The following is a 14,542-nucleotide window of genomic DNA, read 5'->3' on the forward strand; positions in this document are numbered from 1 at the left end:
CCAGCCAAATGTATCGCTCAAGCGGCTCGCGGCGCGCGGCACCGGAGCTCCACATGCTGGCGGCTCGCACTATCCTGATCTGCTCACCGGGATGGGACTACTTATCAGACGAAGCTCCCAAATGGCCGCGATTTATCGGCCAAAGGAAGCAGTTGAATCATTCGCGTGTACGCAGCCCGGCCGTCGTTGGGCAAGAGGTCATAGCAGATCGAATGTCCGAAACGTTCCCCAAGAACGGCGAAGAACTCTTGGAGGAGTCTTGACGCTGAGCTGGATGTACAATCGACGTAGATTCCACTATGTCAATTAATGAGATCCAAGAAGCGACGCGATGCGAATTGGATTGGCGAATGTAAATTAGAATTCGGGCTTCGTCGCAAGAGTCTGAATTCTCGATGGGGAACTTCCCCGAGTGTCTCGGTTCTGCTCCGTATACCGCAATTTCGTCGGGAATCATGACCGCACTCTATCCGCACGATCGATGTACATTCTCGGATGCTGTCGATGAGCTAGGCTTGAGTCCGTCGACTTTCTTCCGCGGCAGTACGAATCGCGACTTATCCGAAGGATCACTGTGCGCACAGGGCGTCCATCTTCGACGCAGGCAGCTGCTGACATCGTACCTGGAGCCCCCCGAGGCATGGCGATGACCGAACCGACCCGTGTATGAGGACCGCTCAATCCACCCGGCCATCCGTCGGCGTCGGTCGAGAGCAGTCGATCCCAACTATCGCTTAAATTCACACATTGAAACCTCGATTCGGTATATCAATTTCCGGTATAACCAGACTCGATGACATGAGATATTTCGGTTGGGGATTCTACTCGCGGAATCACGGGAAACCCGGACATCAGAAATTTTCTTCACCTTCCTCCGAAGATCTCTCATGAAGCTCGACTGTATATCTATCGATTGCATCGGAATCCACTCCTCAAACCCTTAGATTGAAGCCTCTGTTGCTCATGACGAGCCTGTCCCTACACAGCGGTATTCGCCTACGATTTCGATGGGGAACATGTGGCGAGGCCGGCGGAAAGTCCAGTTTCCAAATGGACATATGCGCAGACAGATGGATGCGTGCTTCGTTGGGTCGATCGCGAAACTGATGAGTGGAGCCATGACTAGAGCTAGGACTTCCGGGCGAAGATCTGGACATGCCTGAAAATGCCTTCTCGCGCTTGATTTCTGTCTTCTTGCCTATTCTCCGTACTCGATAGGCGATTTGCCTATTTTGCCGTACTACCTCCCTCGAATTCATTTTAAGCTGCTTCCAGTATAGACTCGCTAGTCCGGCCCATGATTAGTTGGAGTCCAGGGAATTACTCAGGCAGTGGGAACCATCGGTCTGTAAGCGACTGGCCGATTAAATGTCTCTATATGTTGATCCCCTCGGAGGTCCCATCGAAAATTTATGCCTCTCCGTCTTGAGGCTTCTTTTCCCGATTGACAAAACTCCGCGAGACTGCAGCGAGAGAGAGACTAGGTACTTCTCATTGAGACGAAGTCAATACCGATGGAAGATTGTTCCGATTCTTCCCGTGCGCGCTTCTACTGGTTTTCACTTCAGCTGATATCCAGTCGAATCACCATGGTCCCCAGTGTTGCAGGGTCTCTGAAGGAAGCGACGACGGTAACGCTTGAAAAAAGAAATTCGACCTGGGGAGCTTCAGCTTTTCATGCATCTTAACCTCGGGATATCGATTTGTTGCATGCTAGATACTCGGAGAAATATTTGTCCAGAGATTTGGGGGGTCTATCGAGGCTTTCTTCTCCTTCTTTGGGACCGATTTTGCCGTTTGCGGATGCCTATTCCGCGAGACTTTAGTGTCCGAAAGTCCTGGCTCTCGCCATGACGCACAACTTACACCCACCGATCGGTATACGTCAATGTTGCCGGCTTTGACAGCTGGGATGAGGCATTTCACTCGCGAAGATTCCATCACCGTCACTTCAGAGATTCCGGATACAGCTTCCGCGGTAGCACGGGAGCACCACAGAAGGGTTCTCCAAAAGGATTCACCGTGCTGATACCGCGTGGCCGACAAATAATCAGGTACCCGAATTCTTCCAACAGCAATGGATCAATGCGACTCTCACCGTCCCAGGAGCTGAACACCCTTGCGGGACTTATGCTCGCCAGGCCCATAGAACAACAAATATTCCGTCATCGATTTCGGTGCGCTCGCTGAAGAAAGATCTGATAGGAGGCCTAGATTCTCCAAGATGTGATGCTTCTCCACCACGAATATCCGAGAAGCCAGACAATGTTCGAGAGATTTGCGAAATCCACGGTCGGCCGAACACATTTGGTGCGCTGTGAATCAGCACGCAGTTTCTCGTCTTCTGCTCAAAACTTCGCGAGAGCAGTCTTTGTATTCAGAGCTGTGGAGCGGATACGATTGATCATTTTAATGATCTCGAGGTGCATCTATCCGAGCCGTCAAACATCCGGATGGCCGACGCTGTTTCCTCGCTTGAAGGGGGTGGGGAGTGCATCCCTTAGCAAGGCGGGGAAAGCATCGCTCAGTGAGGCGGGGGGTTTGTGGTATCCATCTACCGGCGAGAGCTAGGAGATATGTTTAGGTGGTCCAGCGTGCATCCTCAACACTGCGAGCGGGCATTGTTTAAATCTCATCAGTTCTCCGCCACTGTTTTCCCCTCCCGCTGCCCAATCCATTCCCCTTCGTTCTCCTATTACGCATGCAGGACAAGTCGATAAGGAATGGTATCGTATAGGGTATCGGTGAGTAAATCTTGAGGAATGCTGACACTAAAAGAAAAAGACCGAGATTGAAACAGTTTTCTTGCGAGTTTACTTCTGCTTCTCATGTTGTTCCTTTCACTTCAGTCAGTCAACTCCTTAATCACGGCTCAAGCGTCCTCCAAAATTCTACATCTTATCTGCTCCGTTCCTCTCGGAATCTTCTCGTTCCTCGAGGTTGCCTCATTCTTTTCGTGATTTCACTCGGAAAAGATAGTCATGTCGGCTTTGTCGAATCGGCGCTCAAGAACAATAGTAAATTGACAGGTCGAGATTCGCGATCCTCCAATGGTCCGATACATATGGGATCGTAGCGAAATTCTCGATTTTTTATTCCCTTTCGCGCGTGCTGTCGTGATGAGGGAACATGGCCACATGATCAGAGACTTTTGCCGTTGCTCTCATTTTGTTTTTGCTTTCATTTGTGTTGTTGCTAGTACTGCTGCTGCAGTTGTCGTCTTTGTCTTCGATCATACGGTGACCGCACAGCTATCCCTAAACACTTCCTCTTTATACATGGTGGACTCGGGCGCTTGATGTCTCTTTGTCTCGCTCATCGATCTCCGTATCATAATAATCGCTCATCATTCGCTTGCATTTCCATCATCATCGTCATCACCTCGAATGATCTCTCAACCTTCCAGTTGCACCATCTTATAGCGTTCTAAACAGCTACCTAAAGACTCCCCCACACCATGGTGGAAAGAAGACAAAAGACGTTCGTTTCTATTTATATTAATATTTACAGCATTCTCTTCTCGGAGCGATGAGGAGAGACCCTAGTGTACCCGCTTACTTCTTCAGAAGGAGAGAGAAAAAAGACAACAAAATGACAATGACACTGCAATGTGTATGTGTATGCGTTTCTTTCTTTTTTCGATTACATGGCTGCTGTAAGCCAGCTGCAACACCAACAAGGTTGCCGCAACCGATTGCCAACAGCTGCGACGACGGTAGTCTCCGCAGATCGACCTTCATGTGATTCTTCTGCCGCCACGGCTCAGAGTGATGTCGCACTCCTCCCGCTTGCGAGACCCCGCGACGTTTCGGGAGCGCAGCCAAGGTCGGAGACGCCTCCATTGAGTGATAGCCTTTACGATATTTTCGAATTCACCCCGCCTTCAACCCAAGGTCCCTGTCGAGCGTAGACTGCTCATCCCGAAGGACGACAACTGAAACACGCTCGAGGTCCGAAGGTTAGGCAGAGAACTTTCCTCCAACAAGAATAATGGGTTTCGAGAGAATCCCTGAATTTCAATTCAAGTCGAGTGTCCCTTGGACCTCACACTGATTCATCATGACGCAATCTGTGCCAGCTTGATACAGAGGGGCTGAATTTTGTCTACATCGACCCCGAGGGAGTTCGCCTACATGGCTTGCCCCGGTGGTGATCCAAAATAACCGGAGTTGGATTTCAATAACCCGAACCCGAGAATGTTTCTTCTTATCAGTATCCGGAATTATTCCAAAAATCATCATAAATATAAACTAGAGGTTTTTGCTAAACCAGTGCTGGTGGAAACTACTCTTGTCGGATAATTCTCGAGCTAATCACTGCCCCAATGAATGAACGTCCTCCATCTGAACGCGACTTGTTGGAAAGAAGATCGCAAAGTCCAACATCATCCACGCATATCCCAAAATAATCCCCGTATTTCTACACTCATTCACAAAAGAAGATCCGCAACAAGATTCATGGTGAGAATCGCCATATGAACGATCGAATCCAAAAAAAATACTCGAAGGAGTCCGAGACGAATATTGCTCCGTGAAAGCTGAATATATCGGAGATCCGACTACTACACATCGAAATTTCGAGGGCGACTCTCAAACTCCGCCACGACTTCTGCGGACTTCACCAAGATTTACTGATCGAATTCTCACCGAAAGAGTCTTTGATCCCGGAAAGCAACGCAGGTCGTTGTTCGAAACGGGCGGCTGTTTTGGCAAGACTAGGAAGAACATGGAGGAATCTGGGACGGCCCACTCTCACTTCGGCGAACAATGGAGTAAGTGTGAATTTCCAAGGTTTGGTTTGTGATTCGAGTCGTCGGACGAGGTCAGTCGCACGTCCGACTTCGCTCATTGGTTTTGGTTGCTCGTTTTGTCACAGATTGCTGTCTTCTTTGTCTACATCCTGATCGCCATGATCATGGTTAACGGTCGTCGTGATACTCAATCAGCGGTACAGTTCAACATTCCGATCGATTTTCCACTAGTTCCCCCGGTTCATGTTGTTGTCGTCGTTGATGAAGGGAGAGCTACAGTGTCACTCTTGATAGTGAACCCCCGAAAAAAAGACTGTTATTGACTCGTTTATCCTCGAAGTTTGCCTGCATCTCTTTTCGTTAACTATCTAAAGTTTTCCAGCAACTACGTTGGAGTGGCCGGCGTCACTATAGCGGAAGCTCTGCCGCCATGTTTTCCTGGTTTGAGGTACTCCTCGCTGGCCAGGGCTATCACATCGATTCTCTCTTCCTTATGGTATTGCAAACATCTGCGAAACGGAGAGTACGACGTTAGACGAAGATTCACAGCGAATCTGGATTCGGGTATGCGAAGATTCGCTTAGTATAATTGAGTGCACGACCCGGAAACGTGTAAAAGGATTCGACGCATTACTCACTTCCTAATAAACTGTTTTGCCTCGGGCGACACTGCAGGTTTGGCTGGAAACTCGACATCAGTGGCCTTAAGAATCGTGTTCTCTTCTAATATCGTCGCCTGGCTTTGGTTGTGGCCGAACGGCTTCTTTCCGTAAAGACATTGATAAAATATGACCCCGACCGACCATACATCAACTTTTGAACTTATTTTCGGAGGGTTCTTCCCGACGATGAAGCACTCAGGTGGAAGGTACCAATACGTTCCTGAAATATTCAAGGTCGTGATTGAACAAACCCGGCAATCCCGGACATCTTTAGGAGGACCGAGAATTGACGTCCGATAAAGAATGACAAGACTCACCTGCGCCTTGTGATGTGAGATCCATTCCGTATTCGGGGGAGTAGTTATCGTCATCCATGATCTTGCTTAGTCCGAAATCGGTAATTTTAATCTCGCCCGATAAACACCCGCTCCCCAGGAGTATGTTTCCGGGTTTCAGGTCATAGTGGATGATCGGTGGTTTGATTTCATTCAGGTATTTTAGCGCATGCACCACCTGTGAAGAATGAAATACCAATGAAGTTCAAGGCTCACGATTCCTGACTAGGATTGCGTCTTGGACGATTACACTTCGGTCAGTTCAGGACCGTGGCCGGGTCTTGATCACGTACCTGCATGACGATACACCTCGCTTCCCGCTCGGGTATACTTTTGTGCTGCTTCAGATAGAAGTCGAGGTCGTGACCATCGCAGTACTCAAGCACCGTACAGAAGCTGTTCGGGTCAATTTCGAATACGTCGTAGAGTTTCACGACCCGCGGATGATCGAGGCTTTTGTGAATGTTGTACTCTCGCAGGGCATGTTTGATATAGTTCGCTTTCTTGTCGTCCTTCCAATCTTTGTTAAGTTGATGTATTTTACAGGCAACGTATCGCTGATCTTTCAAATCGAAGGCTTTGTGAACTTCGCTAAAACCGCCTTTCCCCAACAGTATAAGAAGTAAATATCGATCGTTCAGTACGGCGTGGTTATTGAATCTTGAAGCGTCTTCGTTGTGAATTCGTTTCAACTCCCGAATGTGAAGGTTCCGTTCACGTTCGAGCTTCTCCAGCTCTAACTGAAGGTCACTATCTTCTTTCTTGAGCGTCTGACCTCGCAGTTTAAGTATTTCCTCTTGTTCGTAGTACTCGTACCACGTCAACCGCGAGGTGTCTTTCGGCGACTCCGGCTTGACGAACTCTCCACCTCCCGAGGTGGATCCGTTCGCCTGTTGGGTCACGGCGGCGACAGTCTTGCCGCCTTGGTTTTTGGCCGCCTGCGCGGGTCCGACCGGTTTCCGTTTGGCGAGCAGTTTCCGTTGCCGTTCGATCTCTTCCCGTTCGGACGCAACTTGCTCCTGTTTCTTCAGCAGCTCCGTAAAGGCATGACCGTCAACCTGCAGCGAGAGAGATACGCAGCCTGAGCATCGCTACGAGCCGAGGGTACGGAACGTACACGAGGAATAACGAAGTCGTCGGATACGGACCGAGGATTCGATGCACGATAAGTGTCCGTATGTGTCGTCATGCGATAATTACCCAGTTCTCCACAAAGCTAGCTCCCTGTCTTTGCGTTACAAATTGTCCGAGCCTCAAACGATTCTGCATGCATTTCTGCCGGCACTGCTTCTTCTCCATCGCCGATTTTTCAATGAGCAGCTGCTTTGTGACATCGATGCACTTGGTCAATTGCTCTTTGCTCTTCTCCAGATTCTGCAAGAGAAAGATGGGATTCAAATCGAGAAGAACCTCTCGATCCTGAAATTACGTGTGACCTCTCCGTACAGGAGTCATGATCGTGACTTCCCGAGTGGAAAATTTCCCCGCCCATCCCGGCTTCCGAAGCGGGCTCCTGAGTCGGCAGCTTCGTGGAGAGGTGCGAATCGATTTACGGGAGTTCGGGCTCGTCTGGTCAGCCAAGAGACTACTTGTGGAAAGAATCTCCCGTCTCCGAAAAGAATAGCGGCTCGGTGCCATCGAGAGCTGGCAAAGTATTACCTCCTTTATGAGAGAACCGCGTCAACGGTAGCACCGGCAGACACCACCGCTGTTGCAGCAGCAGCAGCAGCAGCGGCAACAACAACAAGCAAAGAGGAGGTCATCGATGTTACGAGAAGAGTGGTAACCCATAGAAAGTTAGAGCTCAAAAGCAACGCCCTGACGACACCCTGATCTTGAGGCTGTCTTCTCGAACGACTCCTACCACCATCAGCAGCAGGGCTGATGAGCGCGATTTCCATTAGTTTCGTTCATTCGAGGGATGACGCCGGAAGAGACCGCAATACTCTCACCAGGATTGGAGCCGGAAATAATAAGTTTCCAATAAAAAGCATAATAAGCATCATCTCAAAGAGAAATAAAATGTAGAGCTTACCTTTTGGTGCGTAGAAATTTGTCTACGTAATTCGTCAGAGCCCCTCTGTAGTTCTTCGATTTTTATGTCCCGTTGCTCCAGGTCATGGGTGCTCTTCGTTTCAAGAGTTGCTATTTGATCACCCGAAAGGTCCGTCTGGGCTGCTTTGCTTGCACAACGCGGAGGTCCATTCCCCATAGGGGGGGCCATGAGCAACGAGTCGTTACTGCCGCTCCCCATGTAGGGTATTGGTGACTTGGACCCGGAACCGCCGTATCTGGAAAGCGAGGTGCTGTTGGTGAGAGAGATACTCAGCGTTGCTCGGTCGCTCTGTCGGTCTGTCGCTCGTGGCCGTTTCGGTCGCCGTCTGCACCGGGCTGCCCCGGAGAGACGTCACACCGACCGCCTGTCCGTCCGCTCGCTGGCTTTACCCACTGGGGAGGGAACACGCGAAGAGAAGCAGAAGGCTATGCCCGCCTCGCCCCCCCCCCCCCCCCTCCCTCCCCTCTCAACCCGCCCCCTTCGCCCACGACTGCTTGTTCTAAGGCGGAGAAGGGCGATGCCCCCGAGCACGGCTTCTGCGCCTACGCGGCTGATGTCCTCCTCGGTTGGCATGCCCCGCGAACGGAAGCAGTAATACTTTGAGGAGAGTCTTTTCCGCAACAATATTCGCTCTGCTCGAGCTGTCCACGTAACCCCAGAATCCCGTGGCTTGAGTCAGTTCTCTTGCTCAATTTCCTCGCCAGAGACGTGGAAGCCGACCGAGCATGGTAGACAGAGGGTGGAACTTATTCAGCCGATTGAATAGTTGGGGGTCGCTTCGGTTCGCGGAAAATCGTGTCATTGCAACGTCTAAGTATGCGTCAATAGATGAAAACAAGGTGGATGCGGATTGCTTCGGCATGGAGAAGCTATCCCCTTTTGGAGCACTTTTCGGAACCCCCTTTTGAAGCCCTCCCCTCCATCGGGGAAGAATAAATTCCCGGAGATCGTGAGTCGATTACGCACTCGAATTTCAGCGCAGTGGATAGTTGCCATGGGCTAGGGAGCTCCTTGCGCAAGATAATTCCTTGCGCAGCCTTCTGACGCCGCGCCGGCTCAAACTTCGTAGTAAACTGGCATTCGGAGTTCCCTGAAGTAATGGCGACCACGCCGGTCCCAGGGGCTCCCCCCAGGAGCGGGGCAAAAGAGGATATGGGTTTAGTGGGTATTTACCTCAAGGTACGAGTCCCACACTGCCCAGTCCCGAGTGTGTCGAGATCTCCTCGGGCTGGTGCGTGCGTAAATGCATTTCCCCACACCTCGATAATAAAAAAAATGCGCAAGATAATTCCTGATGGTAAGGATAACAACATATCCAGATACAGTCAGAGGAGAGAATATCCCCGGCATTTGGAATTAATCGGGGACGAGGGCTTGATTGAGATCCTGGCGGCCCCGAGGAATTCCCCGTCAGGGTGGCATCATCCTCCGCAAGCTCAAGACCGCGTCCCCCCACGACGATATGTGTCATGCATTGGATGCGATCCGCGAGCTCCGAAGTCTCTTCCCGATCGAATGCCGGAGGGTCGCAGTCTGGTTGGGACTCTCCTCTCGGAACATCATCGCCACACATGTAGTGGGTAGATTTGTGAATACGCCTCTGAGAGGAAACGGGAAGGAGCGAAAACCACCGAGAGTGGATCCGTTTCCACTCCGGATCGAGGCTACGCCCAGAATGAGAGCGAATGGAGCATCCTCGGAAGTTCGCCGCCCGCAGCTAGCCATGATGGGAGAAGCAGCACATTGGTCATAGGGTGGGGCGACACTCAGGAAACTCTGATTCACGAAAAATAATTCCGCCTCCAGAGATCGGAATCGGTCGCAATTCCTCAGAGAGGCGACGATCGCGGTCAAGGAGCCGCCGAGAAGGACGGCAAGCGACTTCAACCGCGGGTAACGGGAGGCAACCCCGGAAGGGATGCTTGTGCACGCCTGCGGACTCGAGTGCCTCTCGTCAGTAAGATCCCCGCACTTTTCTACAGTGTCAGATCGACAGAAGATCAGCCGACGGAGCTGGCATAGGTGAAGATCCGCAAACGCTTAGCGTACGGCTGAGCTGAACACTGGGATGCGGACCGCTCCCTTTTCGGAACAGCAGGGTCTCGTGCTCCGATGAGCAATGTCTTTGAGGCGACCGCAGCGGAGCTCATTTCCCAGAGAAGATCCTGAGCCTACTACCGTAAGAGGAGAAAAAATGAAGCGGAGCCAGCGGAGTCTCCCAATCGCAGGAATACGGAACGACTCGCTCCAGATTCAATGGAGAGAAGATGATCGAGGAAACTCGAACATCGGGACATGCAGGGCACGACTCCCACAAAGTTCACCGCAACCATCGGCACCGAACCCTAGGTGAGAGGTCCGTCGGCACTAGGTTTATCTGTGTCGAAGGTAAATGACTGAGGTGGGCGAGTCGCGGTGGCCGTCGGTCGTGACATTGTGTTATTTTTTTCCGGACCAGACCGGTGGAATCGCGTCCTTTGACTCGCGCCCGCCAAAGCCTCGAAGTTCTGTGGTGTAGACCCGTCGTCTGGAGACGACGACGGCGGATCAATTCACCCAGAGAATCCTCCCTCATCGTCCGCTTTGGAAAGAACAGTTCGGAACAACACAGCCACACCGACAGCACTGGCACCACGCACTAGAACGGACCCACAAGTGACGCGAGCGTCCGTCGCGGCCGCCACCGTCAACGCTCATAGAAGATCAACGACTCGAATTGGGCAGAATTCGCAGCAGTTTGACTCGACTGTCTCGAGACCGATTCCGTCTCCCATCCCGTAGAGCGTGGAAAGCCAAGGCGTTTAAGCTCGTCATGGACCATAGCGATAGTTTCGGGTTTAAATAGTCACCGCAACACGTGTGTTCCAACGGTGTCTCTTTAAACGCACTGTAGGATAAACGCCGTCGGATTCTCGCCTTGGCTGCCGTCACGTGTGTTCAGGGGTTTAAAAATGGCTAACACTGGCGTATTTCCGAAAAGTTCGATTCCGCTCGCCGAGCTCCGAATTTTAGGAGATTCCTCCAACTTTCCAATCTGAGGATGGGACCCGATCTTCCGCATATTCGTGCGATATTCATGGTCCCGACCCACTGATCAGAACATCGGACGACGCGTCGACAGGCGACGTAGTTCAGGAAGCGTGCTCTGTCGGCGTGAAATGACCGAAACGAAACGGTACGCGCGGACCTTGCTAAAATGTCGCTAATTGACTAAGTCAAAGGGCTCGCATGTGAACTCGCTCGCTGGGCAGGATCCCCCGCCTCCTCCCCGTAGGACATCCCCGAGTCGATCCCCGGCAAACAGACATCGGTACCATTCGAAAGGTTTACGCTCAGAAGTGGAAATTTCGTCGGTTCACAAGCGACGGTACGCAGTGGCGGGCGACAAAAGACTGACGTACAGTTCACCCGTGCGCCACGATATTCAATGAAAACAAGCTCTAAGGCGCAGCACCGAGTAGTCCGTCCTCCTTAACACTGGCACCGTGACGGCAGATATAGTAACATCATCACAAGAGCTCGGCAACTCATTGCGGCGGCGGCGGCGAAAACAGGAGTTCACGAGTCTCACAAATGGAAGAACGAGCGACAGTGCGTTCGGCTGGGCATCAACAAACTGCAACGCTTGGACTTGCATAAGCATCGACGCTGTTGTCGACGTCGTCGTTGCAGTTCCGATCGGGAACCGTAGCATGAAACAGCGGGATAAGAAGTGGCGCCGGAGACGGTCTTCCCCAGTCGGTCTCGGGACACGGGAAACCGATTTGGTGATGGCAGATTTTGAAGGCATGACCGACTAAGCGACCCTCCGACCGACCGACCGACCGACCGACCGACCGTCTGACTGACTGACTGACTGACTGACTGACTATCTGTCAGTCGGGCCCGAGGGCATTGGCTGGAATCGACTGAAATTTCTCAAGTGTGGAGAGCATCTTCGAAATTCAATTGGGACGAATCGGTCGAATTGGGAGAGGATCGCACATGCTCGTATTTCACTTGAATAGATGTCATGATCGTATATATATATATATATATGTACATGGAGATAAAAACATGGATCGCGTTCGGTTGAACGTAAGCGAACGCCGTCCGGGCGAATAATAACTCATACAGGTCGTAGCCGTCCACTTACCGTCCTGGGCTGTGTTGAGCTTGATTTTTCATGAAGTATTCTGATATCTTCTTGTTGTCCTGCTGCTGTAGTGGAGTCGGCTGGGATTGTGCGGCCGAATTACTGCTATTGGCCAACGACAGGTTCCTCTTAGGTGTCGGGTCTTGCTGTGGCGGATCTTTACGTTTTCGCTTCCGTTCTTGCGGAGGGGTTCGCATCACCTGCACTTCGCCATCGGACGGCTGAGATCCCACGGACGTCGAACTGAGGTTGGAGTCCTGATTGCTTGTTTGAGGATTGAAACTAGCATTTCCCGGGAGGCTGGGAAACCTAGTGCCGAGGAATCGAGCCTCCAGCAGCTCCTGTTTTCGGGGGTTCAACAGAGGATTGAGGTTATCCATTGTGGCCCCGCTACGCAACGAGAACGCTCATCTTGCACCGAGCTTTTAGATGCTTCTGTCGTCCGTCCGTCGGTCGGTCGGTAGCCCGTTCGTTCGTTTGTCCGGCCGGAGCCTTTTGAACGGAGGCTTGACGTTGTCGACGACTTGCAAAATGGAGATCTCCCAGCTCGAGAACAAACAGAGATCAACCGTCGATGTACACTTTGTCTGCGGCGTTTTTTTTCTTCTCAATACAGATCGCTGCTTGCTTTCAGCAGCAGCACCACCAGCAGCAGCCGGAGCAACAACACCAATCAGTGGCTGCTGTAGTTCGAGCCACAACAGCAGAACCAAATGAAGCCAGCTCGTGGTCGGCCCCCTGAGTTTCCAGCCAGCCGGAAACACGTCGGCCTGCTAGAGGCAAGCCTGTAGCTTCGTTCGGGAGCCACAGCTCCCCACCACCTACAGCACTAGTTCTTCAAAAAGCCTCAACAAATAGGCCTACCAATGGCCAGCCGACGAATCTTCCACCAGCACTCTATACACACACCGCACACACACACACGACAGACAGACGGACGGACTCACTCGTAGTAGAAGACACTAACACCACACACCGACGACAACGACGACGACGACGATGAAAATACACAACACAACAGCAGCGGCCGAGGCACAGGGTTGTTTACTCCGACCGATAAGGTGCCACAATGGCCGCTGCGAGCGAACGGCTCCGCGGACTTCTATGGGACGACGGAACACCTCAGACGGGTCTTCAGACGCTGTTGAGAGGGAGTGAGCCTCCGATTCTTCCCCGACACGGTTGGGAAAACGCCGAGGTCCGAGATGGGTTCTGGTAGGCTCTAACGCACAATGGATACATCGGTCGGTAGGAGCGATAACCGACGGAACGAGTGGGTTGTTCGAGGCCTCGGTGGTGGTTCGATCCCCGGTTCGTGGTTCGGAGCTTCTGCTTTGATTTTGTAGCGCCAAAATGAAAGCCTAAGAAAATGCGACCGATCCACCGCAACTGCACCGGGGCCAGCAAGATCTCTCGAGAGACGTTCGAGAAACGGCCAATCGGCACTCAAACACCTGTTCGGACACCAAATGTATCGAGTCGAGGGCTCAGCTACCGGCTGGCTGGAATGAGATTTCGGCTCAACGCAGGAAAATGTACGAAACGAACAACCCTATTGGTGCCGTTTGCTGCGGCAGGACGGAGCTCTGGCGAGGCTGGCGGCGAGGAGAGGCTACGGAATGCGTACGGGAAGTGCGTACATCTCGATACTGCAAGTGTCGCCAGCTCACCCTGTATTGGAGGCATTCACTCTCTTGGCTTCTTTCTCGCCAGCGAGGGTTTCTCTCCGGTCGCTTCGGGGGTCCAGACGGGGGGAAACCGGTGTTTGAATCCCTTCTTTCAAGCTTTTCGAATCATCGCCCATCACCGGGGCAGAGTTGAATAGAGAAGTGAGGAACTTCGCAGGCTGTTCGACTCCATATTATGTACAATAGATGTTGGCTTCTGCCGAGTCCGCAGGGGTCGGAAGGAAGTTCCTCACTGGTCGTTCCAGGGGTCGACTAACGTCACGTCCGTTCACGTGGAATCGATCTCATGAGTGAGATGCCGACGATTGCCTCGAATGAAAACACTTCGGAGATCGGGTGTTTCAGAATGCCTGCTCCGAAAGCTTCGATCTCGCCGAAGATTGAAAGTCGGGAATGCTAGTCAGAGATGAGGCTCGGGAAAGAGTTATCGGTAATCGATGGTTCACCTCCTATCCGATTCATCCTTAATGTGAGTGAGTAAGAAGGATTGAAAGCGGGGTTGGCCGCATATTTCTTCGAAGACGCATTGGAAGAAGCATCTTATTCTCCGGAACGGGTGCAACTCATATCGGATGAGGGTTGAACTCTCTCGATCCCCCGAATTCTGACGATCCTTCGCTCTCTCCTAGAGACGGACATTCTCGACTCGAATGGAACCTACCCCCGTATCAACCTCCAGCGACCATGTACTCGAATTATCGCGTATCAGCCCGATCGGGCAGTGCCCAGAAAGGATAACAGCTGCTTCTCGGCACCCAGGAACGTCGGAGAAATTTTCGAAGCTATGCTCGCTTGCAGGAGCATCCTCCACAGTCGCCAGTCGCCTCGGTCTGACCGGAAATCCTCGTAACTACATCTTACTATAGAACAGTCGGCTAAGACCTTTTTCTTGCAGATATTAAGGCAGGCCCGTTAG

General features: G+C 51.8%; 1 protein-coding gene across 1 annotated transcript; it reads right to left on the reverse strand.

The window, feature by feature from the left end:
• Nucleotides 1-5,135: 5,135 nt before the first annotated feature.
• Tlk (Tousled-like kinase) lies at nucleotides 5,136-12,318 on the reverse strand. Its single transcript, XM_003745128.1, has 7 exons — nucleotides 12,143-12,318; nucleotides 7,783-8,038; nucleotides 6,948-7,121; nucleotides 6,041-6,805; nucleotides 5,730-5,925; nucleotides 5,389-5,632; nucleotides 5,136-5,259 (listed from the first exon to the last, which is right to left on the reverse strand). Exons 1-7 carry the CDS (start codon nucleotides 12,316-12,318, stop codon nucleotides 5,136-5,138), a joined length of 1,935 nt encoding a protein of 644 aa, XP_003745176.1.
• Between the last annotated feature and the right edge of the window lie 2,224 nt (nucleotides 12,319-14,542).

This window comes from Galendromus occidentalis, unplaced genomic scaffold (genome assembly GCF_000255335.2).
Source record: "Galendromus occidentalis unplaced genomic scaffold, Mocc_1.1 scf7180000077477, whole genome shotgun sequence".
In the NCBI taxonomy this organism is placed as follows: Eukaryota; Metazoa; Arthropoda; class Arachnida; order Mesostigmata; family Phytoseiidae; genus Galendromus; species Galendromus occidentalis.